At 43.7% G+C, this 26,962-nt stretch overlaps 1 protein-coding gene across 4 annotated transcripts in view; it reads right to left on the bottom strand.

Annotated features, from left to right (window-relative positions):
* Positions 1–499: 499 nt before the first annotated feature.
* The window catches only part of LOC109895711 (cAMP-specific 3',5'-cyclic phosphodiesterase 4D-like), a 288,944-nt gene continuing 262,481 nt past the window's right edge, over positions 500–26,962 (bottom strand). For all 4 annotated transcript variants that reach the window (XM_020489634.2, XM_031830287.1, XM_031830288.1 and 1 more), the window contains exons 5-14: positions 26,848–26,897; positions 16,609–16,721; positions 8,711–8,804; positions 8,302–8,480; positions 8,005–8,103; positions 7,751–7,915; positions 7,479–7,578; positions 6,078–6,232; positions 5,589–5,894; positions 500–5,485 (exon numbers count right to left, since the gene is read on the bottom strand). In XM_020489634.2, the coding sequence (XP_020345223.2) occupies positions 5,006–5,485; positions 5,589–5,894; positions 6,078–6,232; positions 7,479–7,578; positions 7,751–7,915; positions 8,005–8,103; positions 8,302–8,480; positions 8,711–8,804; positions 16,609–16,721; positions 26,848–26,897 (1,741 nt within the window). In that variant the 3' untranslated portion in view covers positions 500–5,005. The remainder of the gene's footprint in view (positions 5,486–5,588; positions 5,895–6,077; positions 6,233–7,478; positions 7,579–7,750; positions 7,916–8,004; positions 8,104–8,301; positions 8,481–8,710; positions 8,805–16,608; positions 16,722–26,847; positions 26,898–26,962) is intronic.

Genomic DNA, 26,962 nt, shown 5'->3' with positions numbered 1-26,962 from the left:
CTGGAGCGAAAACAGGAGTATGGGAAAAACACTGGTATGCTTGACAAGACAAGACAAAACACAGGTATAAATACACAGGGGTAAATGCGGCAGATGAGCGATACCTGGAGGGGGGTGGAGACAAGTATAAAGACAGGTGAAACAGATCAGTGTGTGACCATTTGGTGACGTGAATATATTTAGTATAGATTTATCTAAAAAAACTTTTTTAATGTTTCAATATTTTTATGAAATTCACGGAGGAGGATGGTCCTCCCCTTCCTCCTTTGAGGATCCTCCACTGGCACTGACTATAGTGTTTTTATTTTATTTAATCTCTTGGGATGAGAAAACGTGTGCTCTTTATGACAGAATGTTAAAATGAGGTGAAATCAAACTTTTTTTTGACCAAGTTAAACTTCTCAAAAGGCACCAAATTGTTGGAACGACCTGCCTATCTTTACTAAATATACCGTACAATTCCCTTTATAATGATACAGAAGAGACCAACAGGTAGGCAGAATCAACCCATGCTTTTATTTAATCTGTTGCATATAAAAAACATTTTTTCTTCACTTTTTTAAATATTTTTTTTTACAGAAAGTTTATGACCTACAGTGCTATTCAATAGACTGCAATTGACAAGGAATCCATTAAAATAACTTTATATTGTCTCGTGAAACTTCAAGACAAGTTGGCATTCTAAAGACATAACCCAAAAATAATTGTCCTGAAGACCTTTTTGAAGTTACGTACAGTTTGTGTATTCCTTTCATTCCATAAAAATATAACACAAAATGACAAAAGAAACCACTGATTCCATTGGTCCATGGCTGTTAATAATCTACAGTATGTGTGTCAAAATAAGAGTCCCCATCGAAGGATGTGTTTTTAGGATGACCCCCCCTACTATATAAATACTAGCATTCTCCTCTCCAGGCAGAAAGATGCTAGTGGTTTTAGATATTGCATGTTGTATGATTAGATGTGCTTTGCCAAGCATGGATGAGCAACACATCGTGAGTGTTTCAGCCTAAATAAATGCAGCAGTGACTGAACACGTGGATGCGTCTCTAAATCTTGGTGCTTAATAACCCCATAGGACCAACCAACCCCACGTATCCAGCTTGGCCAAGCCACCACGCATCTAGTGGATCTTAGGCCAGAGTCGACCAGGAACTCCACAGCCATGACCTCCGTTTTCAACCTTGACAACAGAATGTATAGCACGTACTGCCTTTTTTTCCATGTTCACATAATATTTCTGATTTGGCTATAATAGTAAAAAGGCAACATTATTTAATGAGTTCCTTTCACAACTGGAGGCCATTGTCTGGGTGAGGTCAGCTCATACCCCAAGACTCTCTAATGCAGCAAATGAGGAGAATTAAAAAGAAACGAGAGACATAAAAATGGCATGTTGAATTTAAGGCACAGCCCATGGGCCAAGGAACAGCTTCCTCTAGAAAACAATTTGGCTTTCCCCTCTCCTCCTCCACTCTAAGCAAGCTTCTCAGAAAACCGATATCAATGGATCATTTTTGTGTAATAAACATTCTCTCAACAAGAGGGACATGATACAGCCACACCATCACCATAAGGGATGATGAGTCAATCAACTTACAACAAACAGCATCATGAGGAGAATAATAATAATAATAGTAATGGTAGTATTTACAGCACAATAAATATATGTTTGTAAACAGAGATACAACCAGAAAAACTGTATTATGGGAAGGTCATCCGGTGAGAATGGGGGAAAAAACTTGGCACAAGGAAATAAGAATGAAATAAAACATTAGAAACGACACATTTCTTTTAAAATAAGCACTCTTTAAAAAGACATGTTCATTACTGCAAGTCATATTTTACATTTCAACATTTTTTTTTTATACTGTATGTACATAGTTAGAAAAAACAGCATATTTGGGTATAGTAACTGGCAAGCCTGTACTGCGCTCTATGCTGCAGTGAAAGCTTTACTGTCCCACCCTAATACGACAAGAAAGACACAACAAATAGAAAAACAGAGCAATAAATAATAACATCAATTGTAACAACAACAACAACAATAGAAAATGTGGAAAAGAAAGAGTCTCTTGGATTAAGTGTATAGGGCATTGTTTAAGCCTAAATGTGCACGTGAGTTTTGGCGAGTTGAAATCAAATAGTAAAGTAGAGAGATATGAAAACATCAGTGCATTAACTATAGCCGACTATACTTCTTATGAGACCACTACTACACCATGGAGCTGATTGTCTTGTGTTCTTGGTCAAAACAAACAAATCAAAAAGGATAGTGTCATGACAACGACAGGCATTTTCTTAACGTGTGAAAACATCAACCATGTAGTTGCGTTGGCAAATATTACTGACCTGCAGTAACGGCTGCGGTCAATTCCATTCCAAGTAAATTCAGGATAGTAATATTAGTTCCCCATTTCAAGAGATGAAAAGAGACATTTATTTTAAATGAGGATCTTTCAATTATTGAGTTGGAATTTGATTGGTTTCTTTTAAGCCATGACAAATTGTAATAATGACTCACTTTTCATATTTCAGACATATCACAAAGCTGTTACTTTATCTGAGGGATTTCAACGCTAAATATATTCTTACCACTATTTTTGAACAAATTGCTTCCCGAATGAGAAACAGAATCGACCACATCCCTACACCACAATCAGAAAACGAAGACACGATTGACAGAAAATGGGAAATAAGATTACTGTGTGCTTAGCACAAAAAAGTGTCGCAACACACTCAATATATTAAAAAAGCTAACAAACCCCCCTCAGACTTCCACAACCCTTTAACCAAAGGTGCTTCTTATATCCAATACAAGCATTGCATTGTCGGATGACATTTGCTCACATTTACTGCAGGCAACAACAAGCAGAACTTAAAGGCGTCCTTCTGGTCAGTCAGACAAAATTATGTCATTGAACGTAAAGTAAAGTAGGCCTATATGTCAACATGTGTCATTTTTTTTCTGCGAAAACATTCTTGGAAATAATTGTTACATGGTTATTACAACCAAACATGGGGACAGTGGTATGGGAGTAATAGTGTAAATTACTTTTGATAAACATGCAATCGACAAAATCCAGCCCGAGCACCTGCCCCCTAGGCACTCCTGTAGATAAGAGAGGATTTTGAAACTCTTAATATATATCCAATCCTCTCAGATCAAGTGCGTAGACAGAGGGTAGGAGCTGGGGGTTGATTTGGAATTGGGCGATATATTAGACTGGACTCATAATTTAGACGTTTGCTATTTGACATAAAATGATACATTCAGTTATGCTACAAATGGAATAATGGTCTGGTTACTTAAGACAAACTAAATGTGGTTGCTCGGGAAGGATAGGTGGGCGTAAACCGCAACCATCTAGTAATGTGTAGCATTTTAGCTAACACTTCCCGAACACTTTACCTAATCCTTACCTTGTATTGTCATTGATTTTTTACCTTTACTTAACGAGGCAAGTCAATTAAGAACAAATTCATATTTACAATGAAGGCCTACTCCGGGAAAACCCAGACGACGCTGGGCCAATTGTGCGCCGCCCTATGGGACTCCCAATCACGGCTGGATGTGATACAGCCTGGACCTTCTAACGTTTTACATACATTCTTGTCGCAGTGCTTGATTTAGACTTAAATAGGTTCTGGTACTCATTTTGGGTGCCGGTATGGTTTATATTTCAGTGCAGGAGCTCCACAATACATTTGAGCTAATATTCTATAAAATGAACAGAAGCTCAAGCAGTAGAAGCTTTTTGTGTACCGGTACTCTGCTCTGGTGAGCTCCTACTCAAGTTAACCACTGCTTTGTTGTCAATTCTCCTAACCAGCAAAGTAAATTATCCTGCAACGCAACAAGCAGCCTGGTCTCAGACAAAGACATATACATCCTCCAAGACATACGATAACTTACTTAATACAATTTGTATGATATTGTTCGACCAGGTAAGACTTATGATACTACACATCCTCCAATTTGTATAATATTGTACAATCACTATTCCATTTGTAATGTAACATATGATACTAAATGGAAGGGGCAAATGTCTGTCCCAGATGCTACATATTGCCCTGAGGCCAGGTTGGATATATTTAAAGGAGTGCAAATATTCCCCAATACTAACCCAAATACAATAACTAGAAAATGACCCTTTTACACACAGAAAAGCAGTGGCAGACGAGGTATTCTCATCAACAGATTTAACTTGACTTTCAAGTCACTTCTCTTTTTCTTTTTGTTAACAAAAGTAAAACCTAGGATAGCAAAAGTAAAATCTAAAAAAGATACGTACATTATGATACAAAAACTCTAGAGGTCAAACCTAGCATTAGTAAGATCTTAGCCTTTTTTTCAGTCAGGTTTTCAAGGAAGACTTCAACTTCAGAAAAGTGTCTTGATAAATTCCCACAATGCATTTCTCTCCATGTGCTGCAGCTCCTCTCTGCATGGTGACGTGTCCTGTTGGGCTTTCATTCATCCAGACCACACAGCAACTTAGCACATTGCTTCACTGGCTTTGCTGAGGAGTACAAAGAACTAAGAAAAAAATATACTATAGCAACTTCTGCAGAACGGCACTTAATAACACACAGAAACACTGCCTTCAGTCAGGCAAGGCTGAAAGGAGGAGATATACTGTATATAAACAGCATTAAACACACTCTAAATGGCTGATCAAAATCCTTAATGTAACTTCAACACAGTAGGACAGGGTTTAAAGTTAAATAACACACAGACAACTCCAGTACAAATGTGAATGGAAAAGGGTTTTCCTGAGTGCAAAAAACTTGTAGAAGTACCAGTGAGCGTGTCTAAGAAGCTGACCAATAGGATGAGGAGAGAGGAGGGACCAAGGGGTGAAGAGCAGCGTGCGCTTTGGAACCATAAACATATATATATATATAAAAACAGACAGACACTCCACAAAACCCCAAAATACTCTATAAATAATCATCTCTGGTTACTAAGAAGAACAGTTTAGTTGCCGTCCATACACTGCTATGTATCGGCTGCTTTCTCCTCTCCCTTCTTCTCATCATCCTCCCCCTCCTCTTCCTCTTCGACTACAGATGGTTGCGATGAAGAGGATTCTCCTTCCACTTCCACCTCCACATCCTCCCCCACCTGTTCGTCCAGTGGTATCTCTGTCGACTCAGAGTCCTGCGTACAGAGTGTTTTCGAGTCACTACAACTATTCTCCTCTTCTTCATCCTCCTCCTCGGGTTGGCTGCCACTGTCCTTCTCCGTGTCCGACTCCCCGTCCTCCTCCAGGGTGAGTTCAAACTGGAACTTGTCCCCTCCAAGGGGGCGGCTGATATCCTCAGGCTCGTCCAGGGTAGGTGAGGGGCTCTGGGGTATGGTGCTCTGGTACCACTCCCTGTTGTCCTCCAGAGTGTCCAGGATGTCCTGGGCGTCAGGGTGCACCAGGTCTGCCCACGTCTCCCATAGAGGGTGGACAATGTAGTCTATGAAGCCTACCTGGAGAGAGGAGAGGGAGGCTTAGGTTTAGTTAAAAACAACAGTAAGGATATGTGAGAGTGTGTGTTGGGTGTTTGTGAATGTGTCTGGTGTGTTTGGATACCTGGCTTTTCTCAACCGAGGCGTTGTGTTTGTCACACATAGGGCTGATCTCCATGCCTCTCTCCCTCTCTCTGTCCCCCTGGGTGAAGAACTCTTCCATGATGCGATCGGTCCATTGGCGGTACAGCTGCAAGGGCTTAGTGGGGTTACTCAGGTCCGCACAGTGCACCATGTTCTGCAGTACCTGTATCCTGTCAGAGTAGTTGTCCAGGAGGAGAACTCCAGAGCTGGTCACCTTCTTGGTCTCCACCATGGTCTTTAGGTCAGCCAGCAAGTTCATGTGTTTGGACATGTCAGTCGCTAGGACCTGGGGACCACCAGAGATGCAACACAGGCTGTCACAATACTGGCAGGGACAAAGCAATAGAACAGAACTTTCATATGAAGTTAACAGAAGCAATCAAGTACAACCATGGACATTTTCTAAGCTGATGTGGAGACTATTTCACAGATGTTCGTATTGGTTACTGATGATTATCCAGTCACCCACAATGTCGATGACCATCTTGCGCAGTGATTGTCGTTGTTTTTTGGTCAGGTTCTGGAAGATGTCACAGTTCTCTTCCTGAAGCAGCTTGAAGCCCACAGCCAGGTGGTGGTTCTCCAGGACTGACGAGTCATTGTACATGAGGGCCAGCTCTGAGTCTGGGGGACAAACACACATACACTGACTCAGATGCTTGACATAAATAACGTGATATTATATCCACAAAACAGGGTTCGGTGGAGAGGCGTTGTTGAGGTCCTTTGCCTCACCAGTCAATATATAAAACAGAAATGTATACCTTAAAACACATGCTCTGGAACTTTGGAGACTACTAAGTATTTTTTAAACCTACCGCTTGGGCTTGATGTGTGAATGTGTAATTAATTTAAGCAAAAAGGCCATGGCTATACCATGGTTAAGGGCTGTTCTTATGTACGACAATATATCACGGCCATTAGCTGTGTTATATTGGCCATATACCACAAACCCCTGAGATGCCTTATTGCTATTATGAACCGGTTACCAATGTAATTAGAGCATTAAACAAGTCGTTTTGCGTCATATCCGTGGTAAATTGTCTCATATACCACATCTTTCAGCCAACGAGCATTCAGAATGACCCAATTTATAAACATGCTTAATCTATGAGCACAATTACAGGCTTACATCAATTAGCCATGAAATCCCTAGTTTGAAAGTGACTGTTTATCTGGAAGCTGTTTTTCCCTACATTTCCCCCACGTGGGCTAGCCCCCTAGTAATTCGAGTTCTAGCCAATGAGCTTCAGCCCCTCTCCATCTGAGTTACAGCTAGCAAGATGCACACACAGCAGAGCGAGAGAGAGAGAGAGCAATGATGTGGTGCACATATGTGACGAAGTACACAATTGTTTTCAGAACTACCAGCTAAAAAGCATACAAAAGTGCCGGAGAATCTCTTTAACACATCTGCAGAGGTCGATCATTTGTAGAATAAGGACACTATTTCCACTTGTAATGAAGCTAGTGTTTACACTATACTATTTGGTACTGTATTCTACAGTATGTGATGGAATTATAGTACCAACCAAAATACAGCAATTCCTGTTGTACTTAGAGCTTCCAAGAACAAGCATTTGTCCCAGAGCTGGGAGGGGGATGGTATCTGGTGTGTGTGCACATGGGTGGTTGAATCTCGTGAGTGTTGATCCCAGATGCGCAGGAGAGACAGAGGGCATCCATCATTGATCTCTACAGTTCATTCGAGTGTGTGTGCATGTGTGTAGGGGTGGGCACGTGTGTGTGTGTCTACGTTTTCGTGCATGCTCTGATGAGTGGCTTTTATGTGTATGTGTGTGTGCGCGCATGCGTGTGCACCAGCCAGCCATTGACGTAGCTATTAAGTCAGGCCTGTACTCAGACTCACTAGTGTTGATGAGGAACTGGTTGGAGACTCCAGGGTGGTCAACGTCATGAATAGCACTGGCGAATATGGCAGCTAGGATCTCCAGGTCGGTGAACACAGCCTGGGAACAGCAGAGAGGACAGTACAGGGTCACACCAGCCATTCAAACATGATAAGATGGTGAGTAACACACCAAATAACAGCAATCCGAAATCTGTCAGTTACAATCTGACAAATAAAAACTGAAGTATGTAACTGATGAATCGATTGACTGATTGATTGAGGGGTCCAACCTCTAGAGCAGGGGTGGATAGCAGCACGTGAGTGGACTGGGTGACATCAGCAGCATGGATGTTGTTGTGGTAGGCCACGTCGCCATGGTAATGGTCTTCTAAGGTCATCAGGTATGTTATAAAGGTGTCAAGTGGAATTTTGAACGTTTTTAACAAGTCTCTCTCCTATAAGAAAAAGCAAAACATTATTGTGTATTCTAGTAGTCATGTAAGTACAATCAACAAAAATAGAGCAGATCAAATGTGATGATTACCTGGAATATAGTGTGCATCATGACGGTCAGGGGCCTGTTCCCAGAGAACTCAGTGACTTTGAAAACATTAAGGCCCCATTTATTTACATCCTCCAGCTCCTGCAAAGGGAAACCAACCCTTCACACACCAATATACAGTAGTAAACATCTGTTTAAGAGCATCGCTCTGTCTGTCTTCCCCTCTTTCTCTACCCCTCCCATCAATCGCTTTCTGTCCCTCAATTTTCTGACCTTTACCCTCTCTCTTCATGTCTCCTCCCAATCCCTCTCCTCCCCCTTTCTCCCACTGCTGCCCACCTTAGCCAGTTCGTCTTCTGTCTCTGTCTTAACTCCGAAGCGGGGTATGTTTGAGTTGTTGAGGCTGGAGCTGTGCTGCAGTTTCTTCACCCCACTGATCTGACACATGGGCCTGTTCTTCTTGTCTTCCTTCTCCTTCTGCGTCTGCGGAGTTGGCATCTCCACCTCGTGCTGCTTGTCTGTGTCAAACACAATAAAGAAGAGACTATATGTTATTAAAAACATAGAACAAGAGACCGTGTGTGGGATGTCCAAACTGTCTGTATTAACAACACAAAATACGGCCTATGAGACCTGGTCAAAAGTACTGGGTTATATAGGAGATAGGGTGCCATTTGGGACACAGATCCTGCCTCTACAGGGCCCCGGATGAGGAGGGAGGAGCCCAGGGGTCACTGTGGTCACTCACCCAGGAAGGTACTGGAGATGAACTCCGACACCTGGTTCCCAGAGCGGCTCATCTCAGACAGGTGGCTGAGCTCCCTGTTCAACATTCTCTTGAACTGGAACACAACACACAGACAAACAAACGCAGAGCGAAGGGGTTAGAGTTTGTAGTAAAACAGGGAAAATTGAGTTATATTCTGCACTGGATGTGTCACTCGTTATTTTGTATGACTTGGGACAAAGATGGCAGAATCCTGGAGCACATATTGGAGCATTCACTCTGACCATATCAGAGTGAGGGCCAAAGTAATTTATAAAGGCCGAAAAGTATTTTAGAAGGGAAATGGCAGACACTATGAGACTCCACACTTTAATCAATACTACTACAGCGTGCTATGACACACGCACACACACACAGTTGAGAGGCTAGAAGCGGTACAGAGAGGTGAGATACCCGCTGCTCCCCCCCACTAGCCACAGTTCTAATGTCATCGGTAACCCAATTCTTTGTCAACCACTATCATTCTCCCTCGCTCCCTCTGTCCCTCCGTCGCTTGCTCCCTCTCTCCTGATTGGAGTGGCAGACCCAAATGTAGATGTGGTCCTTGATTTGGAGGACAATAAGAGGAAGGTGGAGGAGAACTCATAAAACAACAGTGATTTGCGAAACCAGGCTGAAGGCTGTGGTGCTGACACTATCTGAATACACACACATTTACATTTCATTCTCAACCTGGCAATTGTGGCGCTCCACGTTCGGGAGCCAGCATGCATAATGTATGTGAATGGTCAATATAGATCAATATCAGAGGCCATTATAAACCCATAGTACTTACTGTGCAGTTGGACTTTGACATAAGACTCTTTGTTAAAGTGACTGCCATTGATACAGCCCTATAAATATTTACCAACACACTCGATCACCTTTCACATACAGCATATCTCTATCCCTGCATTTTCATACAAAAAAAAAACCTGGCCCTTGTATGCTATAAGATATACGTCCTGTGAACATGCAGCCAGCAGTAAGAGCATCAAAACAATTGGTGGCCATCTATATCAGAGCCACAGACTGCACACCCACGTCCAACAACACGTTTGTCTCTCTCGTTGCAGTCCACCGTTTTGTCAGGGACAAGCCTTGCTTTTCCTTCATCTGGCAAGGACATCATTCTCACCTCATCGGAGGAATAACGACTTGCTTTATCAGAAAAATACATATTCATGGGATTTCGAATAACAATATCCACCTGACATCTTACCTTTAGAAATCCCCAGGACACAGAGTGCAGGTAGTTGACCTCAGGCATTTTGGAAATAAACAGAACAGGCAGACTAGAGCCAGCTACAGTTCAGAATGACAGAACCGCCAACAAAGAGGGAGAGGAACAAAAAACAACACCTCCAGCAAAAGCAGCTCAATACAGCGAAAGTAGAGTCCCAGAATAAGAGGGGCCTTGAGGTGTGTTGCAGATCCATTCACTGAACAGAGTCAGTCATATCTGCCTCTTCCTCTGCGTCGTTCCTCTGCATGGGGAAAGCCATAGTCCAGGGTTTTGACTGGAGCTCTGCGCTCTAGGGAAGCTGGGGACAGCGTTTGGCTGCCCGTGGTTCTGGTGAGAGCATCCTCCCGCACAAACGGACAAACACACTCACAGTAAAAACCGTACACACACACACACTAAAGACACTACTGGGAGGTGTGAATAATAGATGACGTGAAAGGAGGATGCCTGGATGCTGCCAGTGGTCCTGGAGAGAGAAGCTCTCCTCTCAACGACTTCTAAATAAGGCTGCCTCTGCCCCTCACACACACTCCTATGTTAACCACACGGGGCTGCTGCCCTCACCCACACACACACACCCAGCCTATCAGGGAGAGGATCGAGAAAACAGTGTGCTTGATCACCAGAGCTGATTGGCTGGGCTGGAGCAGAGTGAGCTCATCTCTCTATGTGATTGGTTGAGGTTGGAGGTAATTCCTCTGATAGGTTGTTTTTTCCAAATGTTCTTTGAATTCTGCAGTGCAGTGGGATGGGGACATACTGTATGCGTGTACTGTGTGTGTGTGCATGTGTTTGATGGCACTACTGCGTGTTGTGTGTCATGAGTGTGAGTGTACTCTTGATGTGTGTCATCTAGCTGAGGTAATCTGTGGGACACTGTTGCTGGAAGCGGCGATGGTCTCATCCTGGTCATGCAATATTCACACTGGAGATAGTTCGGGCTAATTTCCTGGGAGTTGAGTCAGAGAAGACCACAGAAAATAATATGTGTAATACATTTATAAATCCCATTCAATTTGCACAAGGCGCGAGGGTCAGTCACTGGGCTGTCTGGAACATGTCTGAATGGGACAGTTTTTAAAGCACAGAGAAAACTGTGTGGCACTTCATTCAGGGTCATAAATGATGCTGTTTTCTATTTGTTTGACTATGAGGCCATGGCTTTGTCCTCTGGTCAGTAGTGCACTACAGATCTGATATCTTCATTTGACCAGTTTCTCATAGTAGGAAAAAAATCCTACAGCTACAGGACATGTGAATTATTATGTGGATAATAATTCATTGGGATTTTTGTAGGGGTTGATACATTTTTCATTAGGGAAAATCAAGTCTGACAATTTAAAGTGGAAATTACAAACTTTAGAAGTCTTCTTAACAGTAGAATACACTACAAATTTGAATTTCCTGTGGCGCAGAGTGATCAAATAAAGACAGAACATCTGTATATAAGGAATAGAGTGCCATTTGGGGCACATCCTATGTCTTTGGTCCTGACTTTCATGATCAGCAATAACGTTGCTGGGTTTTCTCTGAACTGGGGTTGGGTACAGCTCGAATTGCAAAATTCCGGGAACTTTCAATAAATTCCCTGCTTCTCCCAAAATCTCAGTTAGAGGATCCCAGGAATGAGGAGGGAATAAGCAGGAAATCCGGAATCCTCCAATCAGGATCTCTGTAAAAACTAAAAGACTACTACACTATCAGTTTCCTAGCCAAGCGTGTGTGTGTGTGTGTGTGTGTGTGTTTGATGTTACTACTCCATGTCGTGTGTCAGGAGGGAATAAACAGGAAATCTGGAATCCTCCAACCAGGATTTCTGGAAAACCAGGAAATGTATTGTACATTTTGCAATACTAATACAGCACCAGAGTATGTGTGTTTATGAAGCAGCTTGGATGCAGTATGGATGGATGGTAGTCAGAACACACTAAAAGGCCTTAACAGAGGAAGAGAGAACAGGCTATAGTTTTGCTTAAATAAACATGGCACCTGAAAAGATTACATTGTAAACTACATTGATGCATAGACAAAAGACTACTACACTATCAGTTTCCTACCCGAGCCTGTTTGTGTGTGTGTGTGTGTTTGTGTGTGTGTGTGTGTGTTTGATGGCACTACTGCGTGTTGTGTGTCATGAGTGTGAGTGTGAGTGTACTCTTGATGTGTGTCATCTAGCTGAGGTAATCTGTGGGACACTGTTGCTGGAAGCGGCGATGGTCTCATCCTGGTCATGCAATATTCACACTGGAGATAGTTCGGGCTAATTTCCTGGGAGTTGAGTCAGAGAAGACCACAGAAAATAATATGTGTAATACATTTATAAATCCCATTCAATTTGCACAAGGCGCGAGGGTCAGTCACTGGGCTGTCTGGAACATGTCTGAATGGGACAGTTTTTAAAGCACAGAGAAAACTGTGTGGCACTTCATTCAGGGTCATAAATGATGCTGTATTCTATTTGTTTGACTATGAGGCCTATCTTTAGTTTTTGTCTCCCTTTTTCTCCCCAATTTCATGGAATCCAATTGGTAGTTACAGTCTTGTCCCATTGATGCAACTCCCGTACGGACCCGGGAGAGGCGAAGGTCGAGAGCTGTGTGTCCCCTGAAACACGACACAGCCAAGTCGCACTGCTTCTTGACACAATGCCTGCTTAACCTGAAAGCCAGCCGCACCAATGTGTCGGAGAAAACACCATACACCTGGCGATCGTGTCAGCATGCATGCGCTCGGCCCACCAAAGGAGTCGCTGGAGCGCGACAGTGGCACAGCTAGCACTGCAAAGCAGTTTCTTGCATTAAGAAAATAGTCCTGCAGCAACAGGACATGTGAATTATTATGTGGATTATAATTAATGGCTATTTTTGTAGGGGTTGATACGCTACCAGCGCAGGAAATTTCTCTGCGACATCAGAGTGATCAAATTAAGATAGACAATCTGAATTTAGGGAATAGAGTGCCATTTGGGACATGTCTTTGGTCCTGACTTTTATGATGAGCAATAACCTGGCTGTGTTTTCTCTGAACTGGTGTTGGGTATATGCACACTGTGCTGTATGTGTGCTTCTGAAGCAGCTCGGATGCAGTATGGAGGGGCGGTAGTCAGAACACACTGAAAGGCATTAACAGAGGAAAAGAGAGCAGGCTATTTATCTGCTTAAATAAACATGCCACCTTAATTGTAAACTATATTCGTGGGGTATGCACTAAAAGACGACAACACTATACGTTTCCTACCTAAAAAAGTTAAGTTAAGTTAAGCCTTGGACCAATCAAAATACCCTCTCAGTAGATAGCATACAGAGACACTATAATTGCTTTGGCTTTTTTGGAACAGGTCATGTCTCAGATGACCTTCCACCTTGGGTCCCTGAAGGCATTGTGGGTAGCAGCGCTGGAGCAGCTGAGACTGCTGGTCTCCCGTTAAGAGAGATATAGCGCCTCCGCCTGTGTCCGGGAGACTAGGAACAGGCCGTCACAGGCCCACAAAACAGGCAAGCACGCGCACACAGGCCGGCTAGCTAGGCAGTCTGCTATTGTTAACTCAGCAAATAGGTTTGAAACACACACCTTTAGGTAGAACATTTGTTTTGGGGAATTGTGGCACAAAACAGCAATTCCCTACTGAATATAGACCCAGTCAAAATGGATCTCATATCTAGAGCTATTTTTTGATCTCTAACATTTATTTTGGTGGCAGATTTCCCTTTCCTAGGTGAAGGAAAATAAAGTGTGTGTGTGTATGTAAAAGCTAACAACATGTACATCACCTACACAGTGTACAACATAATGGTATATGATGGCACACATGCCCCTTATTAACACAACATGCCCCTTATTAACACAACATGCCCCTTATTAACACAACATGCCCCTTATTAACACAACATGCCCCTTATTAATACAACATGCCCCTTATTAATACAACATGCCCCTTATTAATACAACATGCCCCTTATTAATACAACATGCCCCTTATTAACACAACATGCCCCTTATTAACACAACATGCCCCTTATTAACACAACATGCCCCTTATTAATACAACATACCCCTTATTAATACAACATGCCCCTTATTAACACAACATGCCCCTTATTAATACAACATGCCCCTTATTAATACAACATGCCCCTTATTAATACAACATGCCCCTTATTAATACAACATGCCCCTTATTAACACAACATGCCCCTTATTAATACACTATGCCCCTTATTAATACAACATGCCCCTTATTAATACAACATGCCCCTTATTAATACAACATGCCCCTTATTAATACAACATGCCCCTTATTAACACAACATGCCCCTTATTAATACAACATGCCCCTTATTAACACAACATGCCCCTTATTAATACAACATGCCCCTTATTAACACAACATGCCCCTTATTAATACAACATGCCCCTTATTAACACAACATGCCCCTTATTAATACAACATGCCCCTTATTAATACAACATGCCCCTTATTAACACAACATGCCCCTTATTAATACAACATGCCCCTTATTAACACAACATAACCCTTATTAATACAACATGCCCCTTATTAATACAACATGCCCCTTATTAATACAACATGCCCCTTATTAATAGAACATGCCCCTTATTAACACAACATGCCCCTTATTAATACAACATGCCCCTTATTAACACAACATGCCCCTTATTAATACAACATGCCTCCTATTAACACAACATGCCCCTTATTAATACAACATGCCCCTTATTAACACAACATGCCCCTTATTAACACAACATGCCCCTTATTAATACAACATGCCCCTTATTAATACAACATTCCCCTTATTAATACAACATGCCCCTTATTAATACAAAATGCCCCTTGCAAATACCAATACCCATTATGTCTTCCTTCAACTTCAGGATGGATCAGAGACAGTAATGACATGTGATACTGACATCATCAAATAGGTGGGGGGAAAATAATGCTCGAGGCCAGCTGGGTCCAGCGAATGAGATCACTCGTCACAATAACAGTGATGTCACCATTACATACAATACATGCAATTCCACCGTCTACATCTTTTGACCCTCCCCAGCCTGTGTTCTGCGTTTGACCTAAGCCTTGTATAGCTAAGGCACATGTTACAACCTGCTATAATTGCATGTAGTGAACACAAACAGCGCAGAATAACACAATGGTATGTGGATGATACTGGTACCCAATGCTACTGTTCTGTATCACCAAAATGAAATACTTCATGTTGATGTTTTAGTAAAAAAATAGCCATGTCAGAGGTTGATAATAACCCAGGAGGAGTGACAGTTGTGTACATGGTGTGTTCTCGGAGAGTAACATAGCCCGTCTGTCTGTCGTGTGTGTGTGTTCACTGGAGTGAGACGGCAAGCCAACTAGGTGTGTTGCTATGGAAACCAGGGATAGCTGTGTGTGCTAGCCGCTCATATAAGACAGGGTGACATATAGCCTGTGTATAGCCTGTGTTTCTCACCCCTGTATAGGGTCAATGCATATCTGTCTGTCTGTGGCTGTTCTACCATCTGCAAGTGTTACAGCTACAGGATCGGTGTCTGACTGTGTCCTTTTGTCTGTCCGACCTGCCTCTCCTTTATCTTGCGCCCATCTACCCTATTGTGACATCATGGGGTGTGACATCACCAGCCAGGGAGGCAGCCTCTCCAGCAGAGCCCAGAGCTGCTCAGCATGCAGGGCGTCAGGCCCATGCTGGAGAGAGCCGAGCCGAGCACTCTCCGTGCACATCTCCCTTCCCTGCATGATAACGCTAGATACAGCAACAGATACTGATACAATGGATCTCCCAATACCATGTGAAAGACAGTATGATTCATTGTATCATTATCCATATTAGTACAGATACTACTGTTGTAGAAGGAGAAGGAATAGGTCTGAGTGAGTGAGTGAGAGAGAGAGAGAGAGAGAGAGAGAGAGAGAGAGAGAGAGAGAGAGAGAGAGAGAGAGAGAGAGAGAGAGAGAGAGAGAAAGCGAGCGAGCGAGAGAATGGGGGTACTAGGGGTGCATATCAATAGTCTAAAGTCACTTCCCTCTCCTTGTATCCTTCCTCACAATCAATCCAAGTATGAATTCAAGATGGCAGTTTGGCTAGAACACATTTGAAAAGCTGTCAAGCTCCCAACTCAGGCAACTCTCTGGTGGCAGGCCCTCCTCCTCTCTAACCTCTAGGCTACCTGTCAATGGTCACTCCATACAGTAGAGTCATGTTCCCAGCTGAGAGGAACCGAATGCATTGCAGTGTAGTGTAGTGTAGTTCCAAAACACTTCAGTTATGCACAGGTATGCATAACTGGATACACAGAACAGTACAGTAAGGAAAAACCCAGTATTTGGCAACATGGATCATGTAGTTCCAGACACTCACAGCCCACAGGAGCGCCCTGGTCAAATGGACACATCATTCCATAGATAGATGACACACTTTACTAGATCTCTCTGGGAAAAGAGGTTCTGACCTCAAGACACTGGTCAAAGTTTGTTCCCCAACAGTGTAGGAAGCCAACAATCTTGATTGCGAAAGATCTCACCTCCATGTTTTTTTAAACAAAGACTTACTCAAACGCAACTAAATATGACACACAATAATAAGTAAAAGGTTCTTGTCCTTACCTTGTTGGAGGCCATCTCGCCGACTGAGTGTCTGGTCTGCAAGGTCTCCAGCTGGTCCAGGCACCAGTCTAGCTCCTCCAGCGTCTCAGTGGCCAGTTTCTGATAGGCCTCCTCTGGGGGGGCAAGACAGGGGGGCAGGGGGTCAGTACGGAGGCGCTTCAGGGGGCTAGCGCAGACTGCTGGCCCGCGGTCTGCCTCCCCACACACAGCAATGCTGAGATGCCCCGAGTGGACGCATGGGTGACTCTTCATACTGGTGCAGAGGGGCCAGTAGGAGAGTGAGAGAGGCCAAGTCACAAGTCTGATTTCCACCCCAAGACAGACACCCTGATAGGGTGAGACCAGAGGGGCTTAGAGTCCTGAAACCTATCCCAGAGACCCCCCCCCCTCCGTGTCCAATAGTCCTACTGTCCAAACCTTTGGAGGAATGACAGGGGCGTATAGTCCTGGAACCTAAACCTAGCCCAAAACCCTGCACCAGGCTGTTGAAGCCCAAGCACCCCTAATGCAGCAACAGTTAAAATCACAACAGAGACTGAGAATATGGAGAGTGCCCCTTAGGTTTGGATACGATACAACACCAAAACAGAGACAAAGACAAACACACACACAGACACACACATACGCACAACAACACACAGAATCCCAGTCTCTCAGTGATGTGTGTGTCTGAGGTTCAGTATACAGTCCATAGAAGAGATATAATTCCAGTCATGGAGAAGGATGAAGAGCAGTCTGGATAGCAGGCCCATGTCTGCCCAGGGGAAGGATGGAGAGACAGAGGGATAGCAGGCCCATGTCTGCCCAGGGGAAGGATGAAGTGCAGTCTGGATAGCAGGCCCATGTCTGCCCAGGGGAAGGATGGAGAGACAGAGGGATAGCAGGCCCATGTCTGCCCAGGAGAAGGATGGAGAGACAGAGGGATAGATGAGAGGAGGGAGGGATGGGGGTGGAGGAGGGGCAGTAGGTCCAGACGCTGTCCAGAATCTCACAACCAGGAGGGTTTCATCACCAGGCTGGAACAAAGGGGAGCATACTGTAGCATGCTGGTTGGCTGCCTGGCTGGCAGGCTGGCTGGCTGGCTGACTGGCTGGCTGGCTAGCTGTGGGTTGCACGCTTACCGCACACACACACACACACACACACACAAATCACACCAGATGAAGAGCTAACCGTAACACATCACTCTGCCTCAGCCTCCCTGCAGCAGAAACGCTACATGCCAACGCTATAATCCAATGAGTGTGTGTTGAGTCTGGGCTCCGTCCTATAGATGATGTGTGTGTAGCATCCCTGGTATCCAGACGGCAGATCGCTGCTCTTCCTCAGAGCTGTACCTAAAGCCTGAGAGGACTGCACTGTGGATAGGGGAGGACCCCACAGAAAGCCCGGCCTGGAGTATGAGGCAGTGGAGCTGGAGCTCAATTTGCGTGTCCATTCAACGGAGAAAGAGAGAAGGGTGAGGGAAAATAGGTGGACAGATAAGAGGAGACAAAGAGAAAGAGGAATGAAGAAAACGAGAGGGAGAGAGAGGAGAAAGAGACAGAGCTTCACAGGTTTTTCCCAGACCCTTCAAGCGACTGCAGTTTCTCTGATGTATCGTATGCAGTATGTGTCTGAGACAGATGACTGAGAAAGAGATTTATGGGTAGTGATGCTTCTATTATATTCTATATTCCTTATTTCCATTGCAAATGTAAGCAATGCACTGAAGCCTCTCTCAGTCATTCATTAGTAGAGTGTGTCACCTTCTCAAAACCCAATTAACCCTCTTGCTGTGTTCCGGTCGAATTGAACCGATTTACAAGTTTTCTCTCTGAGAAATGTAGTTCATTTAATCTGATTGCCACGACTTTGTCTACACGGCATCTGAACACACAAAATACATTTGGATAATTTTCAAAACATTTTGGGTGCTTTATTTAACTTTTGTACACCTGTGGTGTTCACGGTCAAAAATCTCTGGTCATTAGAAATGAATGGGTGAGACTACAATTAGTGTATAAAATTAAGTTCCTCACTTCCTCTCCCAGACCCCCACATACTGTACATGTGTGTTTGAGCACACACACACACACACACACACACACACACACACACACACACACACACACACACACACACACACACACACACACACACACACACACACACACACACACACACACACACACACACACACCTCACTCCCCTTCTTGGCTTCCATGGCAACCCCCACAGGAACCTTTCCCCAAATAGATTCTTTCCCCCATGGGAACCACACCTGTTTGCATTCTCACAAACAATCGCAACATTGTTTCAATAATGTATAGAACTTTTCTTGCAGCTCTGGTATATTAAGCTTTTTTGAGGCCCTTCTCACAATTCATTCTGTGGCAGCACATTGACCAAACAATATACTGTATGTGAGGCTCTTGATCATATCTTTGATCATGACACTGGTGAGGATTAGAGAGTCCTTGTTAAACTTTGACACAAAGTAGTCTGTGACTACTTTTTTTAAACTCAAAAAACAGTTGTATGAGCTCAGGTCAATGAGGCCTACAGACCATAAATAGCAAATAGAAGTTCAAATCTTTTTTCAAAAGTTGATAAAAAGATCTAACACAAGATTAGGTGATAATATATGTATTATTATGGATTTATAATCAGCTATAATGGGGCGGTCATACCTTAATAATAATAATCTGAGAAAGATTATTATTATTAATCTGAGAAAGATTTAGGGAGTTCCATTGCTTTAGGACTTGGTCAGTTGGTTTAAGCATGTCCAGTTTAGATCACCTAACAGGACAAATTCAGACTTAGTGTAAGGGGCCAGGAGAGAGCTTAGGGAAGGTAGGGTATAGGCCGGTGCTGATGGAGGACGATAACACTCAGCAACAGTCAACAAAGAGCTATTTGAAAGTGTAATGCTTAAAACCAGCAAGTCAAATTGTTTGGGGACAGACTTGGTGGAGACAACCGAGGACTGAAGGTGATTGTTTGTAAAGACTGCCACTCCCCTACCTTTGGAAGATCTGTCTTGCCGAATAAGGTTAACATCCGTATTCAAAACACTCTTGCTTAACCACGTCTCAGTAATGACCAACACATCTGGATTGGAGCTGTGAACCCACACTTTCAATTGATCCACTTTAGTTAATAAGCTTGTGTGTATGTGTCTGCTATGAAAGTTGAACTGTGTGTGTGGGTGATCATGGGTGTATTCATTCCACCGATTCTGTTGAAAAAGTTTCTTCAACTGAAGCAAACGGAATGAAACAGGGATAGACCTACCTGTATTTATCCAATAGAAACTCCAATTTGCAACTGTTTGGACTAATGATTCCACCCTAGATCAGCTAGATGCAGTTAAGGGTGTGCAAGGCGGTACTGAACCAGTCACCCTCTGTCACCTTCATTATTCACATTTTCCTCTCGACCTGTGCGCACGTACATTGTAAACTTTCATTTGCAAGCTAGGTTGCAGCAACCTCATGATGGGTATAGAGAAAATTCAAGTATCATGTAGTATCGTAAATATATCGGTGTTCCATTGAGCTGGGTGAAGGAATATGAATAACAGTCATCCAATATGGTGTTATAAAAATAAGACCATGCTCATAAAACAAATGTGTTGTCCTCCCTAATCTTAAATGGCACCGACTGCCACTGGTGTCTGCATATGTACTATGTGCCAAATGTACAGTAATACGGTTCAAAGTATGGAAGTTCCCTACATGAGTACAGTATAGGCTATGTGTGTGCAACATGTACAGTAATTTTCCCAGCATACCTCAAACATCAGCATTGCATCACTGTAACTGGCCCTAAATCTCTCTGTCATTCTCCTTTGTCTTTCAAGCTCAACTCTTTTACATTTCCCTCTCTGTATCTCTCCCTCTCTGCATCAATCTCTTTCTCTCTCAATGGCAGGGGTGCCTCTCTCTCTCTCTCTCTCTCTCTCTCTCTCTGACAGAGACTGCACTGACGTCAATGACATTCTTCTCATGCTTAGTGCGACATCAGACACCAGCGCACAGAGAGACCACTCTGCTGCACAGACGGCAGGCTGCTGCCAAACACTGGACCGGAGCAGCTAGGAACACTGGAGCTGGACTGGAAGTGGGAGAGGGGTAATCCTGTACCCTACCGCCAGCAAGGACATGTAGTTGTTTTAATATACGTTGCCATTGCTTTGGAAATCATCATTATCATTTAGATTTGAGTCATTTTGCAGACGCTCTTATCCAGAGTGACTTACAGTAAGTAGTGAGTTCATACATGTTCATACTTGTTAGTACTGGTCCCCTGTGGGAATCACACCCACAATCCTGGTGTTGCAAGCGCCTTGCTCTACCAACTTCGCCACAATGAAACCAAAACCCAAATTGGTTGAAATGCATTATATTTTTATGTCCAATCTTCATGAGATTAAAGCAGAAGGAAACTCATTTGAGAGCTACAGCTACACGGCGATACTTTGTCCCTTATACCAGTGGTTCCCAAACGGCGGGGCTTCTGAAGTTGGAATGGCAGAATGCACAAGGTGCAATTTCGAAAATTGGTTTGTTCATCATCAGTTTTCCTCTTGTCACGTCAGTCATTGCAGACATTTTTTAGCTATGTTTTTTTTAGCCCATTGATTTTGTTTTAATGTTTGAGTCACTCAAATATGACATGAACACACATAAGGCATGCAAAATGAATAGAATTGCAGGAAATTAGCTTTAAAATGGCAAAAAGTCTCCATCCCAAAATGTATAGCATTGCAATAAATGCGCCAACAAGAGGGGACAACAAGAGGGGTGTGAACAGTTTGTGTCATGAACAATGCTTGTGCCCATAGCAATAGTTGTGTGCAGGGGTAACAAGAAGGCAATGGTAACAAGAAGGCAATGGTAACAAGACTGCAATGGTGACAAGAATGCAATTAACCATTAATAAACAGACAGCTGTTCTATTCCCTCACCACCTGGTCTGGATCACAAGACGAGCGTTATCTTTTCTCCTCAGGTCAGAGTTCACACAGCTACAGCACTCTTCTTTGGTCTATTCTCCTCATCCAGTCTATTCTTATCCCACACTAAAAATAGCCATCTTCAAACACCAACCAATCGATACATTGATGGACAGATGTCTAATAAATAAAGTGATAGGGGAGGGAGGAGGGGGACGGAGCTGAAAGAGAACAGCCTAAATGTCATGTGCAACTCATGGCAGGGCTCGTCTAATGCCCCATTGGCCTCTCCATGTCCCAATTGGACGGTTCTACATGACCTCCTTTATTGTCCTTCTCAGCAGGATAGCACCAGAATCTTTAGATCAAATTTCACTCCTTGACAATCCTTGTCATTCCCAAAGAGGCTGGCCTTTCGGCGCTGGATTTACGAGATAATTGCTCGGTTGGTTGTTGGAAATAACAAATATAACATGTGGAGCCTCAAAAAATGGAATTAGAATGTAAAACAAAGTTTAAAAAAAAAACATTTAGCTGTTAGCTAAAAAAACATGTTGTATTTTGAGGCTTAAAATCAAAACTAAGTCGTTTTGTGGTTGGATTTGCAGTATGTATTCAGTTAGAAAATTTAGACTGAGCAAGCAACTTTTGACAGGCTGGCTTCATCTGGACAAACAAAATACAGTTGCTTAGAAACCAGATACCTGTTCTGTGGAGAAAAGACAGAGTTTCAGTATTTGCATAATCATTATGATTGGAGAATAGCTGTGAGGGTGATGAACCCGGATCAAATCCAAATGTTCTCCTCGAGCTTCGATACAATGTTCATATTTGAAGATGCAAGAAAGGCCAGTCTCTGGCACATGACATGGAGAGTGGATTAGCTAAAGATACTGGGACCCAGGCTAGGATGACACTTCCAGCACAGGCCTTCACATGAATTACAAGTAGTCAATTCTCTCAAACAATCAGTCCCATGATTCACACTATCTTTTATGGCCAGGGCCATAATGGATGCACTCTAATAATTTCTAAATATAGTGCAATGTCATCAATTATTCACACACTGTGTGTTACACATGTTCCCGGGTAGATAGTGGAATGTTTTGTGAGAAAAGGAGGTTTTGAATGTCATGGCACCTTACACTAGTGCATACTGTACATGGATTTGGCTTGTCACATGTGTTTTGTTTTAACAGGGCAATAAGAGCCTGTGGATTCTAGCTTGGATATGTATGGCCCAAATACAAGATCTACAGCACTCTGAGAATGAGAGGAGCAGGATATGGGACAGAGTATGGGACCTGTTATCAGAGTATGGGACATACCGAAATGGTATGGGACCTACTGACACAGTATGGGACCTACTGACACAGTATGGGACCTACTGACATAGTATGGGACCTACTGACATAGTGTGGGACCTACTGATATAGTATGAGACCTACTGACATAGTATGGGACCTACTGACACAGTATGGGACCTACCGACATGGTATGGGACCTACTGACACAGTATGGGACCTACTGACACAGTATGGGACCTACTGACATAGTATGGGACCTACTGACACAGTATGGGACTTACTGATATAGTATGTGACCTACTGATATAGTATGGGACCTACTGATATAGTATGGGACCTACTGATATAGTATGGGACCTACTGATATAGTGTGGGACCTACTGATATTGTATGAGACCTACTGACATAGTGTGGGACCTACTGATATAGTATGGGACCTACTGATATAGTATGGGACCTACTGATATAGTATGGGACCTACTGATATAGTGTGGGACCTACTGATATAGCATGAGACCTACTGACATAGTGTGGGACCTACTGATATAGTATGGGACCTACTGATATAGTATGAGACCTACTGACACAGTATGGGACCTACTGACATAGTATGGAACCTACTGACATAGTATGGGACCTACTGACATAGTGTGGGACCTACTGACATAGTATTTTTTAATTTTTTTAAATTTATTTTTTCACCTTTATTTAACCAGGTAGGCTAGTTGAGAACAAGTTCTCATTTGCAACTGCGACCTGGCCAAGATAAAGCATAGCAGTGTGAGCAGACAACAAAGAGTTACACATGGAGTAAACAATTAACAAGTCAATAACACAGTAGAAACCAAAGGGGGAGTCTATATACAATGTGTGCAAAAGGCATGAGAAGGTAGGCAAATAATTACAATTTTGCAGAATAACACTGGAGTGATGAATGATCAGATGGTCATGTACAGATAGAGATATTGGTGTGCAAAAGAGCAGAAAAGTAAATAAATAAAAACAGTATGGGGATGAGGTAGGTGAGAAAGGGTGGGCTATATACCAATAGACTATGTACAGCTGCAGCGATCGGTTAGCTGCTCAGATAGCTGATGTTTGAAGTTGGTGAGGGAGATAAAAGTCTCCAACTTCAGCGATTTTTGCAATTCGTTCCAGTCACAGGCAGCAGAGTACTGGAACGAAAGGCGGCCAAATGAGGTGTTGGCTTTAGGGATGATCAGTGAGATACACCTGCTGGAGCGCGTGCTACGGATGGGTGTTGCCATCGTGACCAGTGAGCTGAGATAAGGCGGAGCTTTACCTAGCATGGACTTGTAGATGACCTGGAGCCAGTGGGTCTGGCGACGAATATGTAGCGAGGGCCAGCCGACTAGAGCATACAAGTCGCAGTGGTGGGTGGTATAAGGTGCTTTAGTGACGAAACGGATGGCACTGTGATAGACTGCATCCAGTTTGCTGAGTAGAGTGTTGGAAGCCATTTTGTAGATGACATCGCCGAAGTCGAGGATCGGTAGGATAGTCAGTTTTACTAGGGTAAGCTTGGCGGCGTGAGTGAAGGAGGCTTTGTTGCGGAATAGAAAGCCGACTCTTGATTTGATTTTCGATTGGAGATGTTTGATATGAGTCTGGAAGGAGAGTTTGCAGTCTAGCCAGACACCTAGGTACTTATAGACGTCCACATATTCTAGGTCGGAACCATCCAGGGTGGTGATGCTAGTCGGGCATGCGGGTGCAGGCAGCGACCGGTTGAAAAGCATGCATTTGGTTTTACTAGCGTTTAAGAGCAGTTGGAGGCCACGGAAGGAGTGTTGTATGGCATTGAAGCTTGTTTGGAGGTTAGATAGCACAGTGTCCAAAGACGGGCCGAAGGTATATAGAATGGTGTCGTCTGCGTAGAGGTGGATCAGGGAATCGCCCGCAGCAAGAGCAACATCATTGATATACACAGAGAAAAGAGTCGGCCCGAGAATTGAACCCTGTGGCACCCCCATAGAGACTGCCAGAGGACCAGACAGCATGCCCTCCGATTTGACGCACTGAACTCTGTCTGCAAAGTAATTGGTGAACCAGGCAAGGCAGTCATCCGAAAAACCGAGGCTCCTGAGTCTGCCGATAAGAATATGGTGATTGACAGAGTCGAAAGCCTTGGCAAGGTCGATGAAGACGGCTGCACAGTACTGTCTTTTATCGATGGTGGTTATGATATCGTTGAGTACCTTGAGTGTGGCTGAGGTGCACCCATGACCGGCTCGGAAACCAGATTGCACAGCGGAGAAGGTGCGGTGGGATTCGAGATGGTCAGTGACCTGTTTGTTGACTTGGCTTTTGAAGACCTTAGATAGGCAGGGCAGGATGGATATAGGACCTACTGACACAGTACGTGTCCTACTGACATAGTATGGGTCCTACTGACACAGTATGGGACCTACTGACATAGTATGGGACCTACTGACACAGTATGGGACCTACTGACATAGTATGGGACGTACTGACACAGTATGAGACCTACTGACATAGTATTGGACCTACTGAGATAGTATGGGCCCTACTGACACAGTATTGGACCTACTGACACAGTATGGGACCTACTGACACAGTATGAGACCTACTGACATAGCATGGGTCCTACTGATATAGTATGGAACCTACTGATATAGTATGGGACCTACTGATATAGTATGGAACCTACTGACATAGTATTGGACCTACTGACATAGTATGGGACCTACTGACTTAGTATTGGACCTACTAGCAGGTCCTACTAACATGGTTGGCTGCTCACCCTGTCACACACACTGCCAGCCTTACATAGTGCTTAGAGGGCAACGAGAAGTGCCCTTCAAGAACAGGTCCCTGTGTCATCTCCTGAATAAAACACCTGAGAGAGAAGCCCTATTCTGAAGTAGTAGGGGACCACTCTCCTCTCCTCTTTGACAAAGGCTACCAACAATCTGTGTCTTTCAGATTGCTTACAGATGATTACAAAACAAAAATGAAAGCAAACTTGATATTGTTAATTTCGTTGTTCTGTTGGTTGGCTCTGGCTTGTTAAGTACATTGCTAGTGAATGGCCGATTCGTTTCATGGTGTTAGTTAGACACACTGATTTAGATGTCATTCCCATCACTGTATACCGGGTCACTGCTACAGTGGGGGGGGGGGGGTGAAAGGTAAGGGGTCACACCAGCCTGCTAAGCCCAGCCTCAGATGTAGTGACCTGATTCTAGCAGGATCCCATAGGGCTGTGTGGAATGTAGGGTCTGGCTGTGAGCTGTCAGTCAGGGGATGGAGCATGGGCCTGACAGCACTTTGGCACAGAAGCCTTTCCAATCAAGGCTGAGTGACAGACAAACAAACAGGTGAACCGCAAGTCAAACAGTCCTGCTGATGCTACTGTACCAGGGTTGCTAACCACTGTCCTGCAGCCTTCATGCTGTTTGGTTCCCATTGTGCTGTACTGTAGCTACAGGCGTATCTCTTCCAAACATGTCAGCCATGTTGTATTTACTACACACTCTGGATCGCTTTGATACAGTGTCCTGTTGTTTGGCTCCCCCTAAAGGATCTCTATGTCCTCATCCTCTATCTCTGGTCGGGCAGTTCCCATCCCAATGTCTGTCATATCACAATGTCATGACACCATCATCAAGGGATGCTGCATTTTACCAAGCGGATAGAATGGATGATATTGCTGAGTATTCTCTCTCCCTCCTTTCACTATCAACATAGTCATACAGTACACACACACACACACGCACACACACATACCACAGGAGGTTGGTGGCACCTTAATTGGGAAGGATGGGCTCGCGGTAATGGCTGGAGCAGAATCGGTGGAACGGTATAATATACATAAAACACATGGTTTGATGCCATTCCATCTGCTCCGTTCCAGACATTATTATGAGCCGTCATCCCCTCAGCAGCCACCACTGACACACACACTAACAAACACAAAGACCACACAGATAGAGACTATCAGCGTACCTGTGAATGAGGTCTTGGTGATGGGAGGTGGATTACACATGGGTGATCTCCTGGTGTGGGGAGAAACAAAATACACATTGATCTCCTCCCAAAACACGACTACTGTTCTACCTCA

The sequence above is a fragment of the Oncorhynchus kisutch genome, linkage group LG8, assembly GCF_002021735.2.
Source record: "Oncorhynchus kisutch isolate 150728-3 linkage group LG8, Okis_V2, whole genome shotgun sequence".
Lineage (NCBI taxonomy): Eukaryota > Metazoa > Chordata > Actinopteri > Salmoniformes > Salmonidae > Oncorhynchus > Oncorhynchus kisutch.
The sequence above is the reverse complement of the archived record's forward strand: the minus strand, read 5'-3'. Positions and strand labels throughout refer to the sequence as shown.